This window comes from Drosophila teissieri, chromosome 2R, assembly GCF_016746235.2.
Source record: "Drosophila teissieri strain GT53w chromosome 2R, Prin_Dtei_1.1, whole genome shotgun sequence".
NCBI classification, from domain to species: domain Eukaryota; kingdom Metazoa; phylum Arthropoda; class Insecta; order Diptera; family Drosophilidae; genus Drosophila; species Drosophila teissieri.
Genome location: NC_053030.1, coordinates 19909920 through 19922182, shown reverse-complemented (window position 1 = coordinate 19922182; position 12263 = coordinate 19909920). Strand labels below are relative to the sequence as shown.

Genomic DNA, 12263 nt, shown 5'->3' with positions numbered 1-12263 from the left:
AGTGGGGGGCGGATTAGCATACAAATTTTCCGTCACCGATTCTGCAAATAAGCGAAAGTTTTTTCGATTTGGCAAATGGCCAAAACAAAACGAGCGGCCAACACATGTGGTCAGCAGGCGTAGGAGGGCGCGTGTGTGTGTCTGCTGGCTAAGCAGCCCATGTTGCACCAATGTATCTAACTGTCTGAGTGGCCAATGTATCTAACTGTCTGAGTGGCCAATGTATCTGTATCTGCATGTGCAGCTATAGACTCATCCAGAATTTACCCAGCTGCAGGGAGCAACAAACAACAACTGCTGCTGTTGTTGCCTCAGCTGTCCGTGAACTGGTTTCTATTTTCGCACAGCGGCTTTTCGCACACACTTGTATCGCCTAAAATCATAAACAGAATAATTAAATTAACAGCGCGAAAGTGGCAAATATCAGGGTGTTCAAAATAACAACAAACGCTTATCAATGCAAACGCACTAGAAAAAACGCTCTCGACAAAAACAAAACAGTCTGCTGTTGCCAAGTGGGGACATACCCCATACCACATACCCCATATACCAATGAGTGTGTATGCCCCACCATCACAACGTAGCCCCCATCTCAACGTAGCTGCGCCTGAAATGCGTGAAAAACCAAAACAATCGCCGAGCCTCCGCCGGCAGCCAATCAGCAGCTCGTCCGGAGTTTGACCCTCTCGCTCGTCGGCGTGGCGTGGCGTGGCGATCGTAAAACCCGATTTGCGAGGCGATCGGCCGCCGACTGGTTCTAGTCGCCTCGATGGGCTTGGGTGCGGGTATATAAGGCCGCGGATCGGAGCAGTTGGCATCAGTTACTCGTGGCCAGAGTAAATGGAAAGATCAAGTGAAAAGCCTACTTTCAGTGGTCTGAAAATAAAGTTGATGTTTGACAAAAAGCTGTGGAAGAACATATGAACGCAAAGTCCGCGACACTAGAACACTAATTGTGATAAAACATTGTGATAAGCGAATTAAGCAAAGTGCCAAAAAACAAAAAATAAACTATTTAACGCCATTAACGCGAATTCTATCAACAAAAATATTCCAAACTTTTTTTCGAGAGAAATTCAGAAAATACAACACAAACAACAAAATGCCTGAGCTCATTGAACAAAGCAAAATTATGTAAGTACATACATATATTATATGAAAGAGGTCACTCAAAACGCATTCAATGGGGCGGTTTTAATGGCAATTCATATTTAATGCAGTGCATTATTTGGTGTCCCACTACTCGCAGTCAGTTAATTAAGTTGCAATTTTAATCACCCACCTCCTCTCTCCCCTCTCCACTCTCTTCAGCTCCGGCAATGTGTGCGGCCTGCCCCAGTTGCACAAGCTGCGCCAGGACAACTGCGGTCTGTACAGCCACATCCGCGGCATTCCCATCTCGTATGGCAATGTGGACGCGCTGACCGCCGGCGTCCGTGCGTTCGTGGAGGAGGGCATCGCCATGTGCCAGCCCGACCAGGTGCACATCTGCGATGGCAGCGAGCAGGAGAACAAGATGCTCATCAAGAGCCTCCTGGAGGCGGGCACCATTGTGCCGCTGCCCAAGTACGACAACTGCTGGCTGGCCCGCACCAATCCCGCGGACGTGGCCCGCGTCGAGTCGCGCACCTTCATCTGCACGGACCGGCGGGAGGAGACGATTCCCACGCCCGTGGAGGGCGTCAAGGGAACGCTGGGCAACTGGATCTCGCCCAGCGACATGGAGGCTGCAGTGCAGCAGCGATTCCCCGGCTGCATGAAGGGACGCACCATGTACGTGGTGCCCTTCAGCATGGGCCCGGTGGGCTCGCCGCTCTCCAAGATCGGCATCGAGCTCACGGACTCCGCTTACGTGGTGGCCTCCATGAGGATCATGACACGCATGGGCGCCGCTGTCCTGCGCCAGCTGGCCAAGAAGGAGGAGTTCGTCCGCGCCCTGCACTCGGTGGGCGCCCCGGCCAACGGACAGGTGGAGCAGCCATCCTGGCCCTGTGATCCCGAGCGCACCATCATCCTGCACAAGCCCGCCGAGAATCTGATTGTGTCCTACGGTTCCGGCTACGGCGGCAACTCGCTGCTGGGCAAGAAGTGCTTCGCCCTGCGGATTGGCAGCACCATTGCCAAGCGGGAGGGCTGGCTGGCCGAGCACATGCTGATCCTGGGCATCACCGATCCCAAGGGCGAGAAGAAGTACATCACGGCCGCCTTCCCGTCGGCCTGTGGCAAGACCAACCTGGCCATGCTGAATCCCTCGTTGGCCAACTACAAGGTGGAGTGCGTGGGCGACGACATCGCCTGGATGAAGTTCGACTCGCAGGGAGTGCTGCGTGCCATTAACCCGGAGAATGGATTCTTTGGCGTGGCACCCGGCACCTCGATGGAGACCAATCCCATTGCCATGAACACGGTGTTCAAGAACACCATCTTCACGAACGTCGCCTCCACCTCCGATGGCGGTGTCTTCTGGGAAGGCATGGAGAGCAGTCTGGCGCCCAATGTCCAGATCACCGACTGGCTGGGCAAGCCCTGGTCCAAGGATTCCGGCAAGCCCGCCGCGCATCCCAACTCCCGCTTCTGCACCCCGGCCGCCCAGTGCCCGATCATCGATGGCGCCTGGGAAGATCCAGCGGGAGTGCCCATCTCCGCCATGCTCTTCGGAGGACGTCGCCCCGCCGGAGTGCCCCTAATCTATGAGGCTCGGGACTGGACCCACGGCGTATTCATTGGAGCTGCGATGAGGAGCGAGGCCACCGCTGCCGCCGAGCACAAGGGCAAGGTGATCATGCACGATCCCTTCGCGATGAGACCCTTCTTTGGCTACAACTTTGGCGACTACGTGGCCCACTGGCTGAGCATGGAGAAGCGTGGCCAGGTGCCCAAGATCTTCCACGTCAACTGGTTCCGCAAGAGTGCCGAGGGCAAGTTCATGTGGCCCGGATACGGCGAGAACTCCCGTGTGCTCGAATGGATTCTGCGCCGCGTCAATGGCGAATCCTGCTATGTGGACTCGGCCATTGGACACATTCCCGCCGAGGGTGCCCTCAATCTCGATGGCATGAAGGACAAGGTGGACGTGGAGGAGATCTTCTCGCTGCCCAAGCAGTTCTGGTCGCAGGAGGTCAAGGAGATCCGCACCTACTTCGAGTCGCAGGTGGGCGCCGATCTTCCGGCCAGCATTTACCAGCAGCTCGACGAGCTGTCCACCCGCGTGGCCAACCTGTAAGCGGGATCATCGAGGAGCGTTCCATCTGCAGCATCTTTACCTACCCACACCTACCTGCTCACCCACTGTGCTATCCCCTACTGACCCCCATATACTCACCAGCCCCACTTGTTATCCTCTCCTATATCCCAGTACCCCAATACCCTTTTTAGTCGTTTCCCTAGTTCTTAACCGAAGACTTCCAACTATTTATTATATAAGCAGCTATAAGATTAGCAAGTAGTGACAAACAAACAAAAATATCAAAAAAATAAAACAAGACGATTTTATAACCTACATCCTATATGAGTATTTATTTATCACAGGAAACTTGGTTTTTTGGAAGTTATAAACATTCTAAGACATAAGTAAGCATAGCTTAATATAGTGAGTCGTGCTTCATGGCTGCACGATTTATTTATTAGCAACAATTTATTATTAACAAATTAGTTAAACAGATAACCAAGTTTTAATGCGTTTTAAGATTTATAAATGATTTACTAGTGATTTTGAATTGTTTTAACTGAAAGATGGAACATCTTTAACTTGATTTACTCTTGTTTCGCAACTAAGAGTCTTAATATGATTATAGTAATACAATTAATACATTGTTTAACATTCGCATTATATAAGCTGAAACCGCTAGATGATTTCCCAATCATCTCCTGCAACTACAGTGCCATCCACTGCATTCGCTGGCTCCCGTCGGCTCCACTTTCCAGGCGACTGGAAGGCGGCGAAAAGCTCGGCCATCGGAGCTTTTCCAGCACTTCGGCTGCACGGGAATCGGGAGGCGGGAAAACGGGAAAACGGCAGCCAAGAATTCGGGGGACAACACAGTTCAGCTCGAGCAGCCGCCGCCGCAGCTTCGAACGGGCGGAAGTTGGTGAGAGCGGCAGTCGCCAGCGGAAACGGAAGTGCAGAAAGCCCCGAGCGGCTGGCCGTGCAAACTGTTGCTCGTCGGTGTGTGTTGTGTTGTGTGGTGTGTTGTGCTAGTGTTTGTGCTGGTGTTTGTGCTGCTGATGGTGATTGTGATGGTGTGCCAGTATCGGTGTGCTGGTGCTTGTCGTGGTGGCATTGTTGGCGTTAAACAATTAGCCAAGTTGCTATAACAGACCGAATTATCCGACAAATTTGATGAAAATGATGGTAAACATTAAACTGTAATGCGGCACGCGGAGTAAAAGTGAGTTTCAGTCTTCCTAGCTGGGTGTGTGCTTAAATGAGCGCGAGATCTGTGTGTGTGTTTGTGTGCCTCTGTGCCTGTGTGTGTGTGTGTGTTTGCACGGCACTTTGTAAGCTGCGATTTGACATGTTGATTTATGCGCTGCTCTCACTTTGCCCCCAAACGGCAATTGCCACCCACACCCCCCTACTAGGGTACTAAGCTAACCCACCCCTCAACCTCCAACCCCCAGCTGGGATTACTCGTGTCCTGTGTCTCTTTCAACGGCACTTCGTCCTTTTTGCATGCCCCCTCCTCCTACGGCGACGGCACTTGTTGCGCTCACAGGACATTCGCTTAATTGCTAATCCTCGCGCCCAGACGCGTCTAATTACACGTAAGTTTGCGCCATTTCTGTTTCTGTCTATCCAGCGACAGCACTTTGTGCCCACCCGCCGGCCGTTTAAAGTGCAAATTGGCAGGCGCTTGGGGCCACCAAATGCGGATTGCCCGTTTGGGTGGCTCAGAGTTGGTGGCTTAGTGGGAGGGGGCTGGGGGGTTTTGAAAAACAGCCCGGAGGTCACTTAATATGCCATCAACATGAGATTTGCACAAATGGCCCCGGCCTCAGGAATTATGTGTTGCAATAAAATCGATGCGTGGGCGGAGCTTCGGGACTCAAGTGGCGGCTAATGACCAACTTGCGACGTGACTTTGGCCAGGATTTGTAATTTGCGAACTGACCAGCCCAGCACCAGTAACTCCCCCTCCCCCTCCCCCCCTGACACCAAAAACCCCGCCATATACATACTCCTAGATCTTAAGTGTTTTATGGACTTTCCCTGTTTGTGTTGTGCACACACTCAGTTTATTTTTACAGCACAGACAGGGGGAGGGGGGTGAAAGTGCCCCATCAGCTGGGGTGGCTGGCTGGGTGGGTGGGAATATGGGGGGTGGGGTGGTGTTAAGTATGCGTTTAACGGGTGCGGGCTTAATTACAAGCAAAGTTTACCAAAGGGTTGTCCCGCCAACTTCTTTATGACGCGCTGGAGGCCTGCAACTTAATGACGGTCCGTGCAGGAAGAGTCATTACTCCACCTGGCCACCTTGTGCTCGAATCCGCACTGATGATGGCCAGCCGGAGCAGCAAAGGGGAAAAGCCGCAGTGGGAAAACGGAAAGCGAGGAAGAGCAGAGAAGCGGAAAAGCAGAAAGGCGGAAAAGCAGAAAGGCGGAAAAGCGGAAAGGCGGAAAAGCGAAGAGGTGCCAGTGCAGGCGGACCCGAGGCCATAAACCTGATTGAGCCCCCCACCCCCACGGCCCACGCATTGGCATTTGTATATGCAAATGGGGCTTAACCCCATTCAAATTATCCACACATCGCGCCCTGCCATGCATAAGTTATGGACTCGGCGCTCAGGTTCGGTTTAAAGTCAATGGAATCCATCAATAATTCCCAGCGCTGCCAGGCTGGAAGGACTCACATTTCCCTTTATAATTCACAAATCTGTAGCAATTATTATCTTACACAAGCTTACCTTTGCTCGGGGTATCCTTCTCCCAGGACACTGCTCTAATACAATAAGCTGGCCAAAAAGAGAAAAGAAATCCCCCAAGCTCGTTGGCCTTTATGCATACACAATTCCGCATTGAAAAAAGCCGAACTACCAACTGCCAACTGCTGAGGACTTGAATGCGCCCAAAGAGAACGAAACCGAGAATGGAAACGAAAACGACAGATATTCCTATTGATTTGTTGTCTGCAGATGCTCGCCATGCCCAACTGCCTGTTGGCCAGAGCGAGATGGAGAGCGGGTCAGGTGAGCCACTGGACTCATGGCCACTTTTCCGTCAACATTTTTGTTATCATCCTCGAACCGTAGCCCCCAATCCCCCAATCTCCCAATCTCCCAATCCAACCCCATTGGTCGATTCGTTGCGGTGGCAACACGCCATTATATTACGTGAAATGCAAAATACGAGCAAAAAAAAAAAATTGATGGGTATAGGGAAAAAAGCAAATAGGTGGCAGTGGTAGGGAAAACAACAAGTTGCTAAACACTTGAATCAATCACTCGAATAATTGATGCCTTGTAAGTGGAATTTACGCAAAGATTGTCTCAAAGATTCAAGGACTTGAGTGCAAAAACTTTTAAACGTCCAACTTTTCAGCTCATGAATATGCATTCAAATTTATTCCAGACAATCTGCGCAGGAGTTAAGTCACTTTGAGTTAGGAAGCAAAACCTTGGTGCTTTTCAATTGAATTTACGCAGCAACATGAAATGTGAATAGCCATTTGTGGCATGTGTTGAATCGTTGCATCAAACAAACGCAGTCTCGTTGCATAAAGCGGAGACTCAATCGTGAAAAAATATACCAAATTTTACACGGAGTGCAGTTCCGAGTGGCAAAAACCACGAAGGTTCGCATCCAACAGGTAAACAACTACCAGGTATTCAACGACGGGTTTTCCGCACTATTTGCTTTCCCGTATGGGCACGTACTCACGCATATGGATGTGTATGGTGTGTGTGTGTGGGTGTCAGGGCTATTTGTACACACGATAGATAATAATGGCCAGCGGGTCGGACGTGAGACGTGAGACAGCATGGTGCAGCAGTAGAAAGTGGGAATTCGAACGAGCCACGTGTCCCCGGGGGCAGCGTCAAGTGAACGGCCGGGAGCAGCGGCAACTGCAACTGCAGCTGCCACATATGCATGCAACTGCAATGAGGCACGGGAGCTGCGAGCTGCGCGTTGCGCATAAAAGTGCAGCAATCGCCACGGGATGTTCCGCCATCGTAAAACTTAAGTGCTGGCCAAACATTGACGACACTTGACGGCTTTCTCAATTGGAGCTAAAGAAATGGCCAACACTTGGCCATTGCCATCCATCTGCCGGCATAATCAAGTCCGAGGGCGCCCAAATGTAGGCAACAGTTAGCGGCTGCAACTCAAACTCGTGGCTGGCAAATCCCATTAGAGGGAACTTTGTTGCCGCCACCTCCCCGAACAGCAACATGAAGTTTTCCGCAAGCGGATTGTTGCCAACTTTTGCATAAGTTAGCATCCCGTGGTGTGTGAATGTGCTGACAGCTGGTGGGTGTGGTTGGCTGGCCGGATGGCTGGATGACTCGGTGGTTGGGGATGTGGAGCGATAATAGGGGCGGCCACTTACGCCACCAGCCGACGGAGAACGCACATTTAACAATAATTGCCTGGCCAAATAGAGCACTTCCCCGGGCCTTTATGTCTTCCTGTCCTTCTGTCCTTCTGTCTTCCAGTCTTCCTGTCTTCCCATCTGACCAAAGTCGGAAAATGACTTGCGGCCACAGCACTCGGCGCCCCGTTTTGCTGGCTAAGCGGACTTGTGGGCGTTATAATGCTCTGGCCCGGCTGCTATGGTCCGCTTTTCATTATTTTGATTAAATACAGATAAAGCCATAAATTATGTTTACTTTGTGCCCCGGACGCACTTTTGTGGGTGTGTGTGTGTGTGTGTGCATGATGGGGATGAGTAATGGCCCATGATATTTACACATGAGTTGGCCATCAGCGACGCGCTACCATCTCATCTACTCATCTCATTTCATCGTCCTAACAGATGCACAGGGATAAATTGATTCACTAAGAACATGTTTTCTGTCTTACTAAGCTATCTTACTAAACTCTCTTATCAAGATGTTGAAAGCTCAATTTATCAGTTATATTATATAGATATATAGTTATTTTGGGTATATATTAGATATATTTTTGATTGCGCATAGATTTTCCTCCAAGTGCACTGAGTAATTCCTGTTTAACCGCCCAGTAGTCGTGAAATGGCCCAGCAACAGCGCAGCTGGGACGAGGGAGCTGTCGGCGGAGGATCCTATGGCCATCCCCACTCCTCGCACCACAAGGTGCCTGCTCGAGCTGCCAGCAATCCGCTGCCCTGCAAAGGAGCCACGCCCAAGCTGCCCAGGTGAGATCCGCCATGAATTCGCGACCAATTAGCTTGATTCGACCACCCAAAACAGGCAATACCATGGAGGTCCGACGTCGAGTTATAACTATGGGGGATACGATACTCCGCGGAGTCCCAAGATCACCACCACCTTTGCCCAGGACAGCTGCGATGATGTCAGTAGCTCCACGCCCAGCTCCTATTATCAGACGCCGCCATCGGGATCGATAGATGACTCGGCCTCCCTGCTCAGTGGACGCAGCACGGCCCGCAGTCCCAAGTCCCAGTGCCAGTTCGTCTTCGATGCAGTGAGTCCCAGCCACGGCAGAAAGTTCGAGTACTACGAGCCGATCTCACCGGACGATGGAGCCCTGTACTACGATCCGCCCAGCTCGCCACGGCGACAGGGCTCCAAAAAGCTGATGCGGACAAAGAGTCCACTGGATCCGGTTCCCCAGTTGACCACAACCGGCGTGGATGAGAGCATGGCGGTGGCCATGGCCATGGGCGGAGCAGCTGGTGGTGGAGGGTACGCCCAAGGGGCACCCAACAAGCGGCAGCGGGATGAGTGGGAGCTACCGGTGATCAGCAAGATCGAGGCCAGAAATCTGAGTGCGGCTGCGGGAGCAGCAACGGGATCGGCTGGTGGCAGTTATTATGGCTTGAAGCGCGACTCCTGCGTCACCGACTGCACCCAGCTGTCCATGGAGTCGGGCGAGACGGGCACCCAGCACACCAATAGCACCATGGTGACCCACACCACCACCAGCTTTAGCTTTACGGAGCCGGAAACGGAGCAAGAGGCCGGACAGCCGCAGTTGCGCCGCCAACGTCGCCATGCCATCAACATCACCTCCAATCCCGGCTACCAGGTGCTCCACAGCTCCCACTCCACGCTGGATCGCACCTGTTCCGACAGCGTCGTCTCACTGCGCTACCGCAAGTCCACCAGTGACCTGACCCAAGATGCCGACCACGAGCTCAGTGGCTGCAAGCCCAGCAAGCCCAAGGCCCATGTGGAGCACAAGCCGCGTCGCCGGGGCAGCTCCAAGGGTGGACTGGCCTATCTAGCCAGTCGGCGAAGTTCGCGGGAGTCGATGAAGAGCGCCTGCTCCAATGCCTCCATCGTTTCGAACGACGATGTGGGACCACTGGCCTTCCAGAGCTCCAATCGCGGACGCCAGCGCAGAACATCGAACTTCCTCGAGTTGCCAGGTGGGAATGGTCTTTCTTTAAGACCATGATTAGGATAATCTAATATCCATCTATCTGCCATCCATTTCAGTTCCCGACCACGTGCGTCCGCGCGTCTGTTCCCTGCCAGAGCGACCGTACAATCCGCGGGCCAGCGACGACCTGTACCGCCTGCGCCACTTCTCCATCAGCAAGGGCAACGTGGTCAACTGCGGCGACTCGATAATCTCGCGAAGATCGCGCAGCAACACCAGCGTCAACTCGACGAACAGCCGGGCCAGCGAGCGTTCGCCCTTCGAGGGCAGCTGCTGCGGAGCGGGCTATGCCAATGTGGATTCCCTGCCGGCCACGCCGGATGACTCGGAGAATCTGGATCCACCACCACCAGCGCGCTATCGCGTCGTGATGCTGGGCGATGCCGGGGTGGGGAAGACGGCGCTGGTCAATCAGTTCATGACGTCGGAGTACATGCACACCTATGACGCCAGCCTGGGTAAGTTGTATGCCAAAGTCCGGGTCCGGGTCCGGGTTATGGTGGGTCTGGGTTATGGTGCGGGTTATGGTCCGGGTGATGGCACCTCCTCGGGGACGATCCGCAGAGCGCAGTGAGTAGCCGAGTGAACCCCTAGCTGGAACCTATGTGTGTGCCTGACCCCTAGCTTCCCGGCTGCCACTGTCGTCTTTAGAGTTTAATTCTGATCTGAGTTTTAGACGACGAGTTCGGCGAGAAGACGGTGAGCGTGCTGCTGGACGACGAGGAATCGGACATGGTCTTCATCGATCATCCCAGCGTCGAGATGAGCGTGGAGAACTCCCTCTCCACCTACGAGCCGCATGGCTGTGTCGTTGTCTTCTCGGTGGTCGATCGCAGCTCGTTTCGCGTCGCCGAGGAAATCATCAATTATCTGTGGCAGGAGAACTACACCAAGGACAAGGCCGTCATCCTGGTGGGCAACAAGGCGGATCTGGCTCGCGCCCGCCTCATCACAACACAGGGTAAGTTGGGGGTGTGTGCCTTAATTATGATGGCTTGATTTCATTTCATTCCCCCAATTCACTTTCGCAACCCCAAGAGGGCAAAGCCCTGGCCGCCTCACGCGATGCCAAATTTATTGAGACGTCCAGCGGCATACAGCACAACGTCGATGAGCTGCTCGTCGGCATATTGAAGCAGGTGAGTTTGCAGGCGGGAAAGCTGTGGCAAGTGGCGCAAAGTGGGGCAAGTGGGGCAGAGGTTGGGCTGCGGTCTTTGGGGCAAGCAGCTAACCACACGCAACCCACCGATGCATGGCGAAATTGTGCAGGAAATGGAGTTAAATGGATTTACCACGCTGCTGCGGGATGGCTTGCTTTTCGGGTTGGGTTGGACAGGGTTTGGACTTGGGTTTGGACCTGCTTCCGGATCGGCTCACTAATTAATGAAAATGGTGCGGTAAGCGGGGCCGTAGGAAACTCGGTCAGCTAACTTGATTGGGTGATTGGGCATGGTTACTTAACGCGGAGTAAGATACTTCCGATACCGGTTGATTAGGTCGTCAAATTAATAAGGAGACATATTTACTTATATATAATTAACACAACTATGAAACACAGCTTTATTATCTAGCATTCTCTGCTTTAACTTATTTAAACCCATTCAAAACAGATGCGGCTGAAAGAGAAGCGTGAGAAGAAGGCCACCGCCTCGAAGATGAAGACCTCTCGCACCCACATATCGCTGCACTTGGCCAAGGAGCTGCTGCAGAAGATCTGCCTCAGCGACATCTCCAAGTCGAAGAGCTGCGAGAATCTGCATGTGCTATAGAGATAGAGATACAGAGATACAGAGATGTAAAGATGTAAACCGGGCGAAACCCAATCACATGTGCTGAGCCAACCTCGATGTCTTCGTTTATATCGCCCGGCATTCCTGGGCCACAGAATTATGCCACAAAACTGTATACAAAAGAGAATTTTATCAAAAGCATGCGGTGGCTGCTGGAAAATATTCCGAATGCCATTCAGATGGGGACCGCAAGGGAAAAGGAGGACGGAGATGTGTTCATCTCCTTTGTGGAGCTGCGTTTATTAAAAGTTGAATGTGGGGCCGGGTCTGGCTTTTCGGCAAGTCATTGGCTGTGGTCAGGCCTCCAGATTCGGCGATAGTCGGCTTGTTTATGGCGGATGTTTTTGGAGCGGCTTATCGGCGCCAGACGCTCCTCCAACTGGGTGACGAAGGCCAGATTGATAAGCCCCGATCCAATGATCCAGCGATCCAATCATCCAATGATCCATTGATCCAACATGCCAGCGATCCAGCGAGGCGTGTGCAGCCTTCAACCCAACAAAAAAAAAGAAAAGGAAAATGTGGCAGATACTATTTATTTATAGGTGTACTTTTTAATGCGTACTTGCATATACATATACATACATACATAACATATATGTGTTCCAATGCGAATAACTTCAATTCCAATAATGCGCTGTCAATTGAAACGCTTGAGGAGCAGGACGTCCCGCAGGACGAGAGAAACTTTATAGATGTTGATTTATGTATACACATAGTGGCCATAAGCAGCATACATATACATATAGTACATACATACTTGTATACACGTGACCTCTATTCGGGATAAGTTTATTGTCTAGGCTAGGGTTACTAAACGCTCCACCTGCTGCTTCGCAAAGAAATTCTTCCAATTGACGAATATCTCATATCGGAATGACTGTTGAATGTTGACTGTTGTTAGTCTAAGCCAAAAACCAGAAACACAA

General features: G+C 52.0%; 2 protein-coding genes across 4 annotated transcripts; both read left to right on the top strand.

Moving 5' to 3' along the window:
• The first annotated feature begins 819 nt into the window (after nt 1-819).
• LOC122612130 (phosphoenolpyruvate carboxykinase [GTP]) lies at nt 820-3499 on the top strand. Its single transcript, XM_043785538.1, has 2 exons — nt 820-1134; nt 1312-3499. The coding sequence occupies exons 1-2, from the start codon at nt 1103-1105 to the stop codon at nt 3221-3223; spliced, it is 1944 nt and encodes a 647-aa protein (XP_043641473.1). The 5' UTR covers nt 820-1102; the 3' UTR covers nt 3224-3499.
• A 564-nt stretch (nt 3500-4063) lies between these two features.
• LOC122613660 lies at nt 4064-11856 on the top strand. 3 transcript variants are annotated; one of them, XM_043787946.1, is made up of 7 exons: nt 4064-4388; nt 8184-8333; nt 8389-9530; nt 9601-10002; nt 10215-10505; nt 10583-10683; nt 11155-11856. In XM_043787946.1, the coding sequence occupies exons 2-7, from the start codon at nt 8191-8193 to the stop codon at nt 11311-11313; spliced, it is 2238 nt and encodes a 745-aa protein (XP_043643881.1). In that variant the 5' UTR covers nt 4064-4388; nt 8184-8190; the 3' UTR covers nt 11314-11856. The 3 variants fall into 3 exon arrangements, with proteins under 3 accessions (XP_043643881.1, XP_043643882.1, XP_043643880.1); XM_043787947.1 differs by having other exon boundaries at nt 8181-8333; nt 10221-10505; XM_043787945.1 differs by having other exon boundaries at nt 8181-8333.
• The last annotated feature ends 407 nt before the right edge of the window (nt 11857-12263 follow it).